Raw genomic sequence first — 17,294 nt, 5'->3', positions numbered from 1 at the left:
ATATCAAAGTGCTATCAGTGAAGTTCATACATTATGAAATGAAATTTCATGTAACAGGATTATACAAACCTCCATCAATTATAACTGAATTGAATGATTTAACACTTACCTAGAACGATTATCCAAAGAATCATTCGATTTTGATATTCTAATTGGCGATATCAATATAAATTTAAAAATATCAGACACTTTTAGCAAAATGTACTTAAACATAATGAGTGAGTATAACTTCACATCAACAATCAATGAATATACAAGGGTTCAAGGTAACAGCAAAACCTGCATCGACCATTGTTTCATCAAAACAAAAACACCATATTATGATAATTCCAAGCATTTTATAGTAAGAACACCAATAAGAAATCATTACCCAATAGTACCGAATTTAAACTTCGAAGAAAATGATAGAAGGGAAAATGAATCCCGGTACAAAGAAAAAACTGATATAAACAAACTAAAAACACTCACGAAATCCATAAACTGGGGAAATTTTTATGCACTAAACAATGTCACTGAATTAACCGATCTCTTCTACGAAAAAATGATGAAGGCATTAAAAGAAAGTATAGTCAAGATAAAAATAAATCATAAGAAAACAAAAAGGACGCCTTGGATAACAGATGGAATACTGAATTCTATTAAAAATAGATATAAAATGTACAAAGCTTGGAAGAGGAATCCTGAAAATAATCACTTAAGATTGCAATTCTTATCAGAAATAAACTGAATTCTTTACATAAAAAAGCCAAAAGTGATTATTATAAAAATAAAATTTTGGAAAACTCAAATAGCAACAAAAAGGTCTGAGATATTGTGAAAGAAATAACAAACTCGGAAAAACAAACAGAAATCATAAAAGAACTTGATATTGATGATACTACAACTACAGATGATAATTCAGAATTGGCCAATGCGTTTGCAGAATACTTTATTTCTGTTGGAGCTGATTTAGCTAGCAAGATAAAAAAAAACGAAATATGTGTCAAATAGAAATATTAAAGAGCAATCTTTATTTCTGACACCTACTGACGAAAAAAAAATCAGAGAACTAATTGCGGAGGTGAAATGTAATAAATCTCCTGGCTTTGACCAAATAACAGCGGAGATTCTGAAAGAAATACAAAATGATGTCTTTGGACCTATTTCATACATAATCAATATGATGTTCATATCTGGTATTTGCCCTCAGCAATTTAGAAACGCAATAATCAAACCAATTCATAAATCGGGCTCTAAAATTGATCAAAAATCATAGACCAATATCTGTAATATCTAATGTTGCGAAACTCTTTGAAAAAGCATTAAAAAAGAAAATTACATCTTTTACTATGGAATTGGATCTGATAAGTACCCGCCAATACGGTTTCCAACAAAATAAATCAACCCAAGATACTATTGCGTATTTAACCTCAAAGATATTAAAGAGTCTAGATATTGGGAAAAAATCTGCTTGTGTATTTTTAGATCTTGCTAAAGCATTTGATACGGTTCCCCACTCACAACTATTAGACATTTTATATAATTTGGGTGAAGTAGCCAGAAAACTAATGGAAAATTATCTGAGTGACAGAAAACTGCAGGTATCACAGCAGTCTGAGTACGGGGTGCACTGTTGATTATGGCGCACCGCAAGGTACTGTTCTAGGCCTAGTGCTCTTTGTACTCTACATAAATGATCTTTTCAGTATTAACATGTCTGGAGAAGTCATCAGTTTCGCAGATGATACCGCCATAGTATTCGAATCTGAAAACTGGGACAATATGAAAACCATTATGCAGAATGATTTGAAGCTTATCAAAAACTGGTTCGATTATAAGTTATTAACGATCAATTTTGAAAAAACATTTTATATGCCTTTCTCATGTTATGAAAACACCACTCCTCCATTCAGTAACCTCAAAATCAGCGATAATTTAAAAATAAACCAGACTGAATCTATAAAATATTTAGGAGTAACCATAGATAAGCATCTAAGATGGAACATACATATATTGAGACAATGCAATACTTTGAGAAGTATCTTATACAGATTCAAGTACATCACCAAATTTCTTGAAGAAAAACATCTCAGAATGATTTATCCAGCATTGGTTGAATCCAGGTTGACATATGGGATAATAGGGTGGGGAAGTGCACTCAAAGAGCAAATTAAAAAGTTGGAAATTCTGCAAAAACATTTTTGAAAATATTACTAAACAAACCCTCTCGATATTCATCTGATTTGTTATACTCCGAATCTAGAATCCTTGACATCCGCCAGCATTATTTCTTTGTTGTATCTTGCTTTGAATTCAAACAAAAATCTAATCTCAAAAGACTAGAACATTGCTACGAAACAAGAAAAAAGTCCAATTATTTCAAAACACCGCTAGCTTCAAAATCAATAGGACAGCGATGCTTTTCGTACTTGGTGCCAAAATTTTTATTTTATTCCTGTCGAAATAAAAGAAACTTATTCTTATAGAGGATTCAAGAAGAAACTGAAAAAATTTTTGATTGATTCAAACAGACTCACTATTCATGAACTTGTGGAGGTTTGTATTACTGTATAGAAAGTGTTATCATACGTTTAGTATGATATATATAAATATATATATATATATATATATATATATATATATATATATATATATATATATATAAATATATATTAGCTTTTTTGTTTACTAATGTTGGGAAAATTGTATGTTAAATTACTTGTTTGTTCTGTAATTTTTAGTATTGTATGAAGTGACCACTATTTCAGTAGCATATTAAACACGCTTATTTACTATAAAATTCAAATTTGAAGGTGGGAATATATTGTTATTGGCTTCATGCACTATTAATCGATACTATTTACCATAGGCAGACGCACACCACAGACAGTCTTCGACTTTGTGGTTTTTCAGTTCATTTGTTATCATTTGTTATCTAATTAGTGCTTCATATAATGTTACAATTTGAATCATATAGTTCATACTAGTAAGAACATACATGTGAGAACAAATACATTATTATTATAAAAAAAAAATTATATTATAGTGGTATGTGGGCAGTATCAACTGTAGTTTCTATTTTATATTGACAAAATCTGTCAACCACTCTCTTCACAAATGACAACGCTTAGAATTCGAAATATGTACGATTTTGAAAATTAACAAGGTCCTAGAGTTTAATGTGCGATTCTCAACAGGGATTGAACGATATACAGTGACAATAGATCGCCACAATCTAGTTATACCCGTTTCAAAGCAAATTGGTTTTTGTGTCGGTGAATTTAGAAGAAAAATGTCTTACATGTTTTCGTTTAATTGAAAAAAATCACTACCTGTACTTCAATTACATATAACTCAACAAATAATACTGGTGAGGTAACCTCAATGATTAATTAAAGAAATTGGATGAGCTTATCAACTAGCTTCATTTCTTTTTGAAACATTCTTCAACTTTTGTCTTATCCAAAACTATGGATTGAGAATTTCTCAAAATCCTCATCTTTATTTTTTCGGTATCAGTCGGTGCAGGCTGCTCAGGAGACCTTTTAGTTGTCTCCACGACAACGCTTTTCCGCTGATAATTCTTTTTCTTCTGAATCTTCCCTTCGGCAATGTTTCTCAAAATTACCGAGGAAGCACCACTGTAAAGGACATTTTTTTTGAGAATACTCCGAGGCTCAGGTATTGGCAACAATTTTGACGAGGCATTTTTACACTTAACTGACGTTTTTTGATGATGTAAATAATTATTCAAACAGTCGTAATCTCTACCATCGACAAAATTGTCAGAAATTTTATCAGGCACCACTCTTTGAGGCTCCAAGTGTTCCACTGGTAGGAAATTTGTATCCAAATACCGTTCATAACCTTTTTCTATTCCTGCATACTCATCCAGGGGTTCCTTCTTGATGCCTTGGAATATGGAGTAGTCAATGTCGAGATATTTCAAGTCCGTTACTAAGTTCTTTGTCGCTTCAGGATCCTTTAGATACATTATACATAGTCTATGTAAGACGTCCCAGGGTAGACACCACTTCAGTATCTGATATCTTGGGTTTGATATGCAGACGATGAGATCATCACAGAGAGCTCCAGGTATTCCTAAGATTGAATTGTGAACTGCCTCGTTTAAGGTTATGTTCATTTTGAGAGGTACTTCCAATTGAGGTTTGCACCTCCAGTCATTGCATGTGGCACACTTCCACGTGAGCTCATCTGTTGGTAGTACAGGAGGATGTAGGGGACACTTCCAATCCTGTTTGGAATGGCATATCTGAAAATATATGAATGTTTTAATACTTTTTTGTACGATCATAGTCCGTACCTACTACTTCTAGAAGTAAAAAGTTGTAAATTTCATACACATGCACTAAACTGAATATTATTCCACACTACCATTTCTACACTCTTATGTCACATGTGTTCCTGATTTGTATCTTCTAACTTTGTAAAATTATTGACAATTATTTTTTCGACCTGTTTTTTCGTAGACTGTACCTACTATTGGCAATAACATAGGAGCATGCGAATGAAATGAGCTAAAAAATTTTGAAAATCTGTGATTTTCAGGACATGGGCTCGGCTGTTTTAGCAAATATAATAAAAATAAAAAACTTTCACCAAAATTTTCACGAAGTATTGAAAAATATGACTAACTTCGACCAGAAACGGAAAGGTACAGATCTACGTATTGGAATTAACAAATTCAGTAACATAACACAGCAAAATGCTCAATTTTCAAAATTGACAGATACAAAAAACTAAAAACAAATAAGTGTTTTCAACGATCATCCGCCACAATAGTGACATAAACGGTGAATTGGGGCAGTGGTAGTGCGCCCGACTCACGACCGGAAGGTCGTGAGTTCGATCCAAACCAAACCAGATATTTTTCTCGAGAAAATTTATCTAGTTGAAATTGAGATGATTCTACAACGTTACATGGCTGACAGACTGAGAATAGCCATGATGCTCACTAGATGGCTCAAGGAGTTCTGTAGAGTAGGAAACATAAAACATGTCTGACAGTTTCATCTTCTTGTTCACATGTCCAGCATAGAGGTGTGTCCACTAGCCCCATAATTTGGAGGTGTTTCCTTAGTTAACAGTGGCCAGTCAGAAATCCTACTGTTAAGCGTAAGTTTTTCCTGGTCATCGCCAGATATTTCTTCGGCGCAAGCTTCCCAGGATCACCCAGGGTGATCTTGGCAAGACTGCATCCTTTGATTCCATCCCATCTCTTTAGGGATTGAGCATGGGTGTGACGTTTGGCTAGTTCCGCAATTGTCGAAGTCATCAGGCCGAAGGTGTTATCGAGTCCTGAAATTCTTAAGATATATGATGGAATTGGCCGATATTTGATGAAAATCCATAACAAACGTATTCAAAAAATACTATATTGTGAGATTTTCACCAAAGGATTTTACGAAAACCCAAGACGTGTTTTGCCATAAAATGTCTTTTTCGGGCGTGTCTTTACCAACTTAGTTAGTAACTTAGTTAGTGAAGACAGTTAGTAACTTAGTTAGTGAAGACACGCCCCAAGAAGCCATTGTATGGCGAAACACGTGTTGCGTTTTTGTAAAATCCTTTAGTGAAAATCTCACAATAGAGTGTTTTTTTAATACGTTTCCTAAAATTTTTAGTTCAGCCGCTTCCTTGGTGACTACCTTTACTCCTGTCGTGCCTTTTAACCCACCTTAGGATAATGTTATTTCCTACCGAGGCTTTGGCTAAATCTTGGTGGCACTCTAGTACTAGCCCTGAGGTAACACGTTGTTTGTTCAAGGCTCAGGGGTTATTAACTTTGCCTACCCAGGGCACGAGGCTAATGACCAACGTAGTCGATGCCGATGGCACCAAAAAAAAATTGTAAATTTCGGGGACTGTTGAAAAAATAAAGTGAATTTTCAAATTTCGCCGACTACGTTCATTCGATTACGGATTTTTATTTCAAAGGATTTGCATCAAATTTTGTGTGAAAAACTGAATTAAGTACTTGAAATGTTGATAGTGACATATGGTGACTGTATTCTGAGTCAGAAAAACTTTTACAAGTGAGTCAAGCTTTCCACAGAAGGTCGAGAAGATGTCAAAGACTGCGCTCGCCCAATCGTCCCAATTGAAGAGCCCAGAAGAGCCATAACTAAAAAAAAGCATGCCAAGTTCGATCAAATGTCAAGATTTTGCTCTTCTATTACCATGGCGTAGTACATCAAGAGTTCTTAACACATAGTCGTACCGTAAATAATGAGTATCATTTCGAAGTTATGCGTCTCTTGCGAGAGGCAATGCGAAAGCAACATCCTGTATTGTGAAAAAATAACTCATGGCTTTTGTATCACCATAATGCATCTGCTCATTCAACATTGCTTATTCGTAATTCACCATATTCACCACCGTATCCATCAGATTTGCCAACGTGAGACTTTTTTTGGCTCCAAGATTGAATAGATCTATGAAAAGACGGCGTTTTACGATAATTGAGGCGATAAAAACCAAATCGCTGAGAGAATTCAAGGACATACCAAAAAGTGCATATCAGAACTGCTTGAGGAATGGAATAAACACTGTCACAAGTGAATTATATCGGAATAAATGGAATATTTTTTGATAAAAATGAAAATTCACCTCATTTATTGAACAGAGTAGTGTAATACGTCTCAAGCGACACGTTGGGTGGAAATCGACCATAACAGCAGAGGGATATATCGATGCCGATCTGCCAAGAAAAATTTCATCGGCAAATAAAATTTTGAAATCTGTTGAAAACGAAACAGCATCTACTAATGGAACAGCTATTTCTGAAGAAAGAAAGTCAGTGAAAATTCAAAATAATGTACCTGCAATTAATATTGCTCACTATGACTGTCGATATACATTTTTGCTGCCATAATTATCTATTGAGTTCTGAAATATGTTGATCAAACTTGAACAAATATATCTGCCACACAGCAGTCATATTTGCTCGTGCCACAACTTTTCACACAACACTTCAACATTAACAATAAAAAACTGAGAGGTCACTTTGTTTCAAATATGAAATGGAAAATATTTGGTGTGAAAATGTGTACTTTTTCACTGAATTAGTATTTTAACGTTTGTGTAACATTTTCATTGTCTGACAGTTTTCGAAACTGAGAACACATAAATAAAAAATATGAGATAAAAATATTTGGATGAAATTAAAACAGAACTGAAGTCAAACTCAATCAAGAAATTGAATGTTAACAGAAATTATATATAAAAATATATATATATATATATATATATATATATATATATATATATATATATAAAAATAGCACGGGGATTGAAACGGGTGTGCAGTCGGAGACAGAGAAAAATGAGAACTCTTTTTTCTGTTCAAGCTTTCGAGACTTTATTGACTCTTCTTCAGGAACTCTAGATGATAAGATGAAAATTAACAATTGTCAAAATTTGTTGTACTTTACTTACGAAAGTTGAGGTTATGTATATGAAGCAAGCATGGGAAGAATTATTTTCTTCAAACACTATGAAACTGTGATGATTTATGAAACACTCATGATACTGGATAACAGGTTAAAATTGAGAACATTATAATAAAATGTGGATGGCACTAATAACATTAGATTGTTGTAAAATAAAATTTTTTGAATTTTTTTGTATACATCTTTTGAAAGGAACATGTCCAAGTCAACTGTCAATTGTCTTGTCAAAAATTATTGGAAAAGGAGAAAAAATCCATGTCTGTGGTATGGAATGCAAAAGTGACTGAGTTTATCATCAGACAGGAATAAAGTGCTAATTGAAAATTGTGATGAATTTTTAAAAATAAATTGAATAGAATTTTGTTTTGGTTAACATCTTGGAGGAATGAACAGTTGTCTTGTCATTTACAGCAAATATTGAAAATTGATAGATGAATGGTTGAATGTGAATTTATTTTTTGATTGAGTTAAAAGAGGGTTTATTGACTGATATTTCCAATCATTATGATGTGTAGATTGACTTTTATTGTATTGGATTGGTAGCAGGATGGTTGGTGCGTTTGTTTTGATTGTCTAAGTGAAGTAGGTAAGTATAGATTATACTAAGTCCTTCTATGTCTCTTCTAGAATTCATACTGAGAGGATTTTTGAAAATGTTTGTCATTTCTAGGAACATTCTTTTGTGTACGTTGTTGGATTGGTCTAATATTTTGACATTGTCATATGCAATTTTATGGTCATGGTTGATGGAATGTTGTGCTAAAGTGCAGCTATTTTTGTTGTTTTTTATATCACTTTTGTGGGCTGTGATTCTATCTTTGAGGAGTCTGCCAGTTTGGCCTATGTATATTTGGTTGCATTCTGCACAAGGAATTCCATAAACTATGCCTGAGTTGTGTAGAGTTGGAGTTTTGTCTTTTAATTTAGAAAAAATGTTTTTTACTATCACTGTATTTTTTAATGAAATTGTAATGTTTTGGAAAGGTTTGAAAATTTTTTTAATTTTATACGATAATCCTTGGATGTGAGGAATGGAGAAATATTTGGAAGTCACAGCATTGTGTATGGGAAGGGGAGCATCAACCCTACTGGGTTCAGTAAGAGTGGTGGAACGACTGAAGATTAAACTGTTGATTAATTTGGGTGGATATCCACTTGCGATGAATAAGTTTGTAAGTTTTTTAAGATTCTGGTTCCGAAGGGTGGAGTGGCTTGTGAGGATCACTCTGTTTTTCATTCCTAAGACCAGATTGATTTTTTGTTTGTTGTCGTGAAATGATTGGTAATGCAGAAACCTACCTGAAGCGCCAGGTTTGGTGTACCAAGTCGTGATCAACGTGTTGTCTTGTTTCCTCATGAGTTTTGTATCGAGAAATGGAACACTGAAGTTCTCATCCTCATTTTCGATGGTAAATTGGAGATGTGGGTCATAGTTATTGAAAATTCGGAGGACCTCTTCGATTCCATCATTCGGAACACTGAGTATTATGTCATCGACATATTTTTTTAAAAACGGTATTTGAAATTGTATGATATTTAAACATGAATTGACTAAGTCATCCATCACGTACTGGGCTGACTTAGTCAATTCATGTTTAAATATCATACAATTTCAAATACCGTTTTTAAAAAAAATATGTCGATGACATAATACTCAGTGTTCCGAATGATGGAATCGAAGAGGTCCTCCGAATTTTCAATAACTATGACCCACATCTCCAATTTACCATCGAAAATGAGGATGAGAACTTCAGTGTTCCATTTCTCGATACAAAACTCATGAGGAAACAAGACAACACGTTGATCACGACTTGGTACACCAAACCTGGCGCTTCAGGTAGGTTTCTGCATTACCAATCATTTCACGACAACAAACAAAAAATCAATCTGGTCTTAGGAATGAAAAACAGAGTGATCCTCACAAGCCACTCCACCCTTCGGAACCAGAATCTTAAAAAACTTACAAACTTATTCATCGCAAGTGGATATCCACCCAAATTAATCAACAGTTTAATCTTCAGTCGTTCCACCACTCTTACTGAACCCAGTAGGGTTGATGCTCCCCTTCCCATACACAATGCTGTGACTTCCAAATATTTCTCCATTCCTCACATCCAAGGATTATCGTATAAAATTAAAAAAATTTTCAAACCTTTCCAAAACATTACAATTTCATTAAAAAATACAGTGATAGTAAAAAACATTTTTTCTAAATTAAAAGACAAAACTCCAACTCTACACAACTCAGGCATAGTTTATGGAATTCCTTGTGCAAAATGCAACCAAATATACATAGGCCAAACTGGCAGACTCCTCAAAGATAGAATCACAGCCCACAAAAGTGATATAAAAAACAACAAAAATAGCTGCACTTTAGCACAACATTCCATCAACCATGACCATAAAATTGCATATGACAATGTCAAAATATTAGACCAATCCAACAACGTACACAAAAGAATGTTCCTAGAAATGACAAACATTTTCAAAAATCCTCTCAGTATGAATTCTAGAAGAGACATAGAAGGACTTAGTATAATCTATACTTACCTACTTCACTTAGACAATCAAAACAAACGCACCAACCATCCTGCTACCAATCCAATACAATAAAAGTCAATCTACACATCATAATGATTGGAAATATCAGTCAATAAACCCTCTTTTAACTCAATCAAAAAATAAATTCACATTCAACCATTCATCTATCAATTTTCAATATTTGCTGTAAATGACAAGACAACTGTTCATTCCTCCAAGATGTTAACCAAAACAAAATTCTATTCAATTTATTTTTAAAAATTCATCACAATTTTCAATTAGCACTTTATTCCTGTCTGATGATAAACTCAGTCACTTTTGCATTCCATACCACAGACATGGATTTTTTCTCCTTTTCCAATAATTTTTGACAAGACAATTGACAGTTGACTTGGACATGTTCCTTTCACAAGATGTATACAAAAAAATTCAAAAAATTTTATTTTACAACAATCTAATGTTATTAGTGCCATCCACATTTTATTATAATGTTCTCAATTTTAACCTGTTATCCAGTATCATGAGTGTTTCATAAATCATCACAGTTTCATAGTGTTTGAAGAAAATAATTCTTCCCATGCTTGCTTCATATACATAACCTCAACTTTCGTAAGTAAAGTACAACAAATTTTGACAATTGTTAATTTTCATCTTATCATCTAGAGTTCCTGAAGAAGAGTCAATAAAGTCTCGAAAGCTTGAACAGAAAAAAGAGTTCTCATTTTTCTCTGTCTCCGACTGCACACCCGTTTCAATCCCCGTGCTATTTCTTAACTTAGCCAGTCGTGCTAACCTTCAACCTCTATATATATATATATATATATATATACGATGCACTGTTTGGAACCTTTGGTGTAGTAATGAATATTACTGGAGTTTTTTTTCCTACAACAAATCGTTATTTTCAACACTTCGACACGTGTTTCGATCACCAAGTGATCATCTTCAAAGAGGAAGATTAAAACTGATGATCTTCCTCTGTGAAGATGATCACTTGGTGATCGAAACACGTGTCGAGGTGTTAAAAATAACGATTTGGTGTATGGGAAAAAAACTGCAGTACTATATATGGAAATTATATACTTGAATCATAAACGTTGAAATACAAAAATTCAAAACAAAGCAATATGTTATCATGGAAAGACGAAAATTATACAAAAGTCGTATATTTTGTTAGGTACATGTGATTCCTACTCTGAAAATAGGAAGTTTTGTTCGATAGTTATATCATGAATAGTATATAAAAACAAATTTCTGATTTTGTCGAAAAAGTTTCTACCGGAAAAGATTTTGCTTGAACTATTTTTTCACTCTCAAGTTCGACAAAGATATTCTGAGACACAAAGTTTGAATTCATTTTTTACTCATTCTTTGAAAATGAATTTGTATGCCTATCTTTACATTTCAAGTTGACATTTCATAAGAAACTGTCTATCTATCCAGCTGAAATTCTATAAGAAAATTTCTGACGTGATAAAGAAATAGTTCGGTACTATCAATGCCGAATAATGATCTCTTTTGACGATGTAAGCTCTAGATTATTTTGCTGAGAGGTTTCATAATAATATTTAATAAGCGTTCATTTGTATTCAATTACAGTATTTTTCTACGATTCTTGAAATAAGCATCAATTATGTGACAATAAAAAGTAATGATCCCATAATTCACATCTTCGAATCACTGATGAATACAATCACAATTTCTCAGTTGTTTCAATTGATTTTTATTGCAAGAATTTGCCTGTTTCTAAAACCATTCTCAAACGTCAAACGTAATAACTGATGTGACACTTCATATAGATTGTAACGAAAAACAAAAATGACAACATAGACTCGGAAAATGAAAACGAGTATGTCACGTAAAAAAATTGTAATGTGATGAAAAAAATTGTTTTATGTCAAAAACATTCATACACATCTTTATGGAGTAGTTGACACACAAGACTTGAATACCAAACTTTTGGTTTCGAATTCCTTCGTTAGATGGCAGTTTTTTGTTTGTTTTAACCACCCAATTTTCAAACTATTTATTTAAGTATGTAAAACTCGACGAAGTTATTATATAGCAAAACACGTTTTGTAAACTGTCTAGTGAAAATCTCACAATAAAGTGTTACTCGAATAATTCAAGCTATTTGAATTCCAATGAAAAAATAAATAATCATTTTTGGATGGTTTCTCAGGTTGTTTCTCATTATGGTAGTTAATGACATTCTTATTCAGAATATTCTCCTTAAATGAATCATTACTCAATATTTTTACAAGTAACGACCACATTTGTCGCTCATTGAATGTCTCGTAATGAAGATGAAGTCTCCTGAACTATTATTATAGGAAGTTTTTTTTTTCCAAAAGGACATCGTTGGCCATGAGAAAAGTGCATCAAAAAGTGGTAATCAAAGTTTCGCTGGAGAAGTCTTATAATGGAAATGAAATATTTTCACACTATTAGTATGAAGTGTTCCACTTGAAAAATTAAGGAAAAATGTTTTTGAGTTTTGATCCACCTAGTATTCAAAAAATCAAATCAACAGATGTTGAGAAAGCTAAATTCTCCAAATATTTTCACAACAAAACAGATTTTTGAACCCCTTTGTATAAAACAATAGATACGATGATTTTCAGGTTTTGAGGCTTTAACTGGTCATAGTTGAGCGAGTAATTGATTTTCAGAATAATGTCCACAAAATCACCAATTTATACGATTTTCCATTACATAGAAATATCATTGATTCAATTTGTATATTATTTATGAAAATATATGAGATATATGAAAGAGATATGTCCAAGATCAGAACTCTACTTCTATATTCTACTGCGACATGGGTAGTTTATATTGGATTGAAACCTTGTTACTCCATATCTAGGAAACAATACATACGAGTATTTTTTTATATCCGTGACGTCTTTTGATCAAAAGATTGAAAATTGATAAAGTATCAACATTTTTAGAGAATCGACCGAAGGACATTATCCATATGGAGTGTACGTGGATATTTCTAAATTCAAGTACGTCTTTTGACTTCATCAAATTATTGAATACTTAAAAAATCAGATCAACAACATTTTTTTTTCTTACCTGAAAGCCACTTTTCTCTGCCATAGATTCGATCGAAAGTAAACGTTCTTCAGTGGGTTCCAAACTGAAGGCAGTTAAAATACATTCTTTTGCCACCTCCACGTTTTCGTCGAATACCTGTGCCAATTTACATAGAGCATTCGCCAACCTACTAGTTATCAACACAACTTTTTCATTATCTCCAATGAGTTTCTGATGTTCGAGTTCATTCATATCTGCAGTAAGACCTTTGATGTACATCTCAACAATGAAGGCTTTTAGTTGCGAGTCCAATTTTCTTTGAAGAACCTCGCAGCAAGCGTAAATCACAGCCGGGTTCAATATAAAGCTTATGTACTCTATGTTAACACACAAATCGCGTAGAAGGTTTTCGGTACTGCACATGCCAATGTAAGTTTCCAAATATCTGGTGAGAGTTTCATCGTTTTCGTTAACTGCACGCGTTAAGAATAGTTGCGTTGCTGAAATTGCGATCTTCCTGCAGTTCTTCCAAAGTTTCATCATATGAATCTTTTTATTGTAGAAACGTTTCACCAACGATAGGCCTTCCTCTAGGTTCAACTGCCCAAGCAATTCTCGCACAGCTTTTCGATGTCTGACTTGATACAACAGAGCTACGTGAACATCAAACATATACCAAAACTGATCTATGCTGGCGTTGAGGTATAAACTTGCATTTTCCAGAGAACTGTAGCACGTCATGAAAGCTGTCACTAGATTAAGAGCAAAATCTTGACATCTCGACTCACATAGAATCTTCAATCTGAGAGAAATTAAATACGTCTGCTCGAAATGGAAAAACTCGATTTCTTCGGAGCTTATTCTGGCGTCTTTAGTTTTCATTAAATTCATCAGAATTGAATGTGTCCAAGGTACCTTCACTACGTATATCAACCTTTCGAAGCGGCTGTTGAAATTTGAATTGAATTCTACCACTTTTCTTTGCGCGTTCTTTATCACGTTTTGTATTCCATCGCCATGATTGAGTTTGTAGTAATTCCACTCTGCAATTAGGACACTATTAAGAGTATGCAGTATGGCCCAATCCACCACGTGAATCACACGCTTCAACTCACATTTGACTAAATCTATTTCCGCAATTGTTTTCCAAACTTTAACTAGGGCCTCGATTTTATTGTCGAAAAGAGTATTCGTGTTATTCAAAATTAGATTTTGTTCATTGAAAATCGAATAACCCTCCATTCTGAAACTTATACTTCTGATGGAGATGATACAACGCGAGCTTGACGCTAATAAATTATTTGACATTAGAGTACTGTCATGTAAATATGACAGTTATCATCAATGTTTTGCCCAATACAAATTAGTGCATTTGGGCTGCTCACCTGTAAAATAAAAATAATACAAGTACATTGTATTATTGACGCATGTCTCATTTATTAACTTGCAAATAATAATACCTAGGAATTGAATTCTATTGCTCAGTTACTTTTTGATTTCAGTTATAGATGGCGCGTAGGTTAATCTTAGATTCCCGGCTGTACACCGGATTCACACTACAGGTAGTAGTATTGTAACGTCTTTGGGATTATATATTTTTGTTTATTCGCTGATCGAGAATAAAAGACGATATAGCTCTTATAGTATATCATTTAATCAAGACCAACTGCACTGGTCGAATGTCAACAACCGGGAGAGGGGTGAACGAATAGAAGTACAATATTGATACAATGTTGCCAATTGTCAAATGTTGCCAACTGAACTAACGAATATTGATATCTTACAGTATAGTGATGTAAATTACTATAAAGACAATTTCTATCGATGAGGGTGCTATTCTGTTTGATTGTGTTCAAAAAAATAGTTTGATAGGTATAAATGGAATTTCTGGCGTGAAATGAATCTACTGAAAACACTTTTCCAACATCAGAACAAAAATTTAACCTATGAATAGCGGAAAGGTCCCATGTCAAATAGCCCATTTTTCAGTCTTTTATGTGAGAATTGAGCCTAGAAACCAGAGAAATATATGTAGTAGGTTATTTCGAAAGTTTTGTCCGTTTTAATGAGTCTACTTTGAAGTATAATATCTCAGTGAATACTTATTCAATTTAATCGAAATGAGCGCCATTTGGATCAGTGCACTTTTGCCAACGTATCACAAGTCATTGATTGCATCAGCATAAACAGCGTGTGCTCGGATTATGATGATGTCGACGAAGGCTGTTTTTTGCCAGGTTCTTATTGTCAATGGTTCTTCCGGTGAAAAAGTTATCGAAGAGCTCAAAAAGGTGGTAGTCGATTGGTTAGAGGTCTGGAGAGTATGGTGGGTGAGGCAGAACTCCGAGGTTCAATTTGGTTAATTTTATAACGTAATTCGTGGAACGTGCGTCGATTTCGTCACAATGAGACTTTGCTGGGATGGTTTGGCCCGGTTTCGGAAAGTTTTAGTGGATCATACCATCCGCTGACCACCATACAATAACTAACGTTTCTTCATGATAGGTTTTTGCCTTTGCGATGTGCCTGGGTGGCTCATCGCGTTGAATATCTGTCCTGAACGTCTCCTGTTATGTTTATGTTTTTCCATTAACCAGTTATGGCACCCCTACGAACGACAACCCTCAGAAGTCGAAACTTGTGGGAGCTAAGGACTAACGAGGTCTTACCTTTCAACGTGTGATTCCTAACAGGGGTTGGACGATAGCAAGTGAAAATCGAGCGTTCAACCTGAGGCTTGAACCATCGACTCACACATCGGAGTGAACAAACACCCGCATCAAACCGCCCGGCTACCGACCATCATGAACTACTAATTTCTTATTTACTTTCATGATATGGGTATCAACTGAAATATGTTTTTTTTGCTGAAAAAAATACGAAACATAAAATATGTGGACTGAATGAAATATGTGTACTCCCAAAAATGGTGGACTATTTTTTTGTGCTGCTATGATATGGATATTAAATGAGTGCATAAGAATAAGAAAAATAAAATCGTAGCTCCAAATCCAAAATGGCGGGCGACCCATGATGACGGACTAGTTTTTTATGTACACCCATGTAATAGGTAACAGATAAAATCATTTGCTGAGAAGAATACGAAAAATAATATGACGTCACACGAAATCCAATGTGACGAACCGCCCAAGATGTTGGAATAGTTATTTTATGCACCTCTGATATGGGTATCAGATGAAAGGATTTACTGAAAATAATAGGAAATATAAAATGACGGCACTCTGAATCCAATATGACGACCGCCCAAGATTAGTATCGAAGAATAGGTTTGCTGAAAGGAAAAAGAAAATAAAATTACGTCACTCCAACTTCAATATTCACTTCAACCTAAAGGACTCAAGCTAGAAGAAATCAAAATATCCAAATACAAGATAGCTGCCATATACACATTTTCAGCAAAGTTTAGGGATATATAATTATTTGAACGAGCTGTGAAGAATCGCTTAGTAGTATTTTTATAAAAAAAAAAACAAGTTCTCACTGAAAATAAATCAAGTATTATTAAAAACTGCAGTACTGGGGATGTATTGACTCTACACAATCTAGTAGTTGGGGCATTGGATAAAACAGATAAATGCTCAGCAGTATTTCTTGATCTTGCAAAGGCCTTCGACACGGTTTCTTATAGCAGATTAATCAAAGATGATCAAAGATCATCTGTCAAAGAGTACACAAAGAACTAAAATTGAAAATGAATTGAGTTCTAAGTCAACAGTCAAGATAGGAGTTTCCCAAGGAACTGTACTCGGGTCAATATTTTTTTTGATATATTTGAATAGTATTCACAGAATACGTAATCTGGAAGGTAAATTGAACTGCTATGCCGATAATACAGCTTTTGTCATTACTGGAAAAAGTTGGGAAGAAGTGCACACAAAAACAGAGACAAATTTGCAAAAAGTCAAAATTTGGTAGGATTTCAATCTACATAGCTTAAATATCGACAAAACCAAATATATCACATTCTCCCCGACTATCACAGACCAACCCAAAATTAATATTAAAATACATAATCCCTGTATAACAACGACGCCGACTGCATTTGCCCTACACTCCAGATAACTGCAACAATTAATGTCATGATTGATCAGCAAAATAGATGGAACGATCATATTACCTATCCAAAACACTCTTTTAAAATCATACTCAGAAAAATTAGGCAAATACCCAAAATCCAGAAAAAATTAATGTTTGAGCAGGAATATTGGGAAACCATATTGTAGGGCCTCTATTTATTGATCA

At 33.8% G+C, this 17,294-nt stretch overlaps 1 protein-coding gene across 1 annotated transcript; it reads right to left on the bottom strand.

The window, feature by feature from the left end:
• Window positions 1-3,274: 3,274 nt before the first annotated feature.
• On the bottom strand, window positions 3,275-14,355 carry LOC111512983 (uncharacterized). The gene is made up of 2 exons (XM_023169145.2): window positions 13,071-14,355; window positions 3,275-4,252 (listed from the first exon to the last, which is right to left on the bottom strand). The coding sequence occupies exons 1-2, from the start codon at window positions 14,337-14,339 to the stop codon at window positions 3,404-3,406; spliced, it is 2,118 nt and encodes a 705-aa protein (XP_023024913.2). The 5' UTR covers window positions 14,340-14,355; the 3' UTR covers window positions 3,275-3,403.
• Between the last annotated feature and the right edge of the window lie 2,939 nt (window positions 14,356-17,294).

Source organism: Leptinotarsa decemlineata, unplaced genomic scaffold, assembly GCF_025532065.1.
Source record: "Leptinotarsa decemlineata unplaced genomic scaffold, Ldec_3_MD MMD2_tig00000505_RagTag_RagTag, whole genome shotgun sequence".
Classification (NCBI taxonomy): Eukaryota; Metazoa; Arthropoda; class Insecta; order Coleoptera; family Chrysomelidae; genus Leptinotarsa; species Leptinotarsa decemlineata.
The sequence above is the reverse complement of the archived record's forward strand: the minus strand, read 5'-3'. Positions and strand labels throughout refer to the sequence as shown.

What these genes read in the sequence shown, in the direction of transcription:
- LOC111512983 (XM_023169145.2), bottom strand. Translation starts at nt 14,339, where the DNA reads ATGTCAAATAATTTATTAGCGTCAAGCTCGCGTTGTATCATCTCCATC. An exon ending in CAGAGAAAAGTGGCTTTCAG is followed by an intron (nt 4,253 to 13,070) that starts GTAAGAAAAAAA and finishes ATATATTTTCAG; the next exon opens with ATATGCCATTCCAAACAGGA.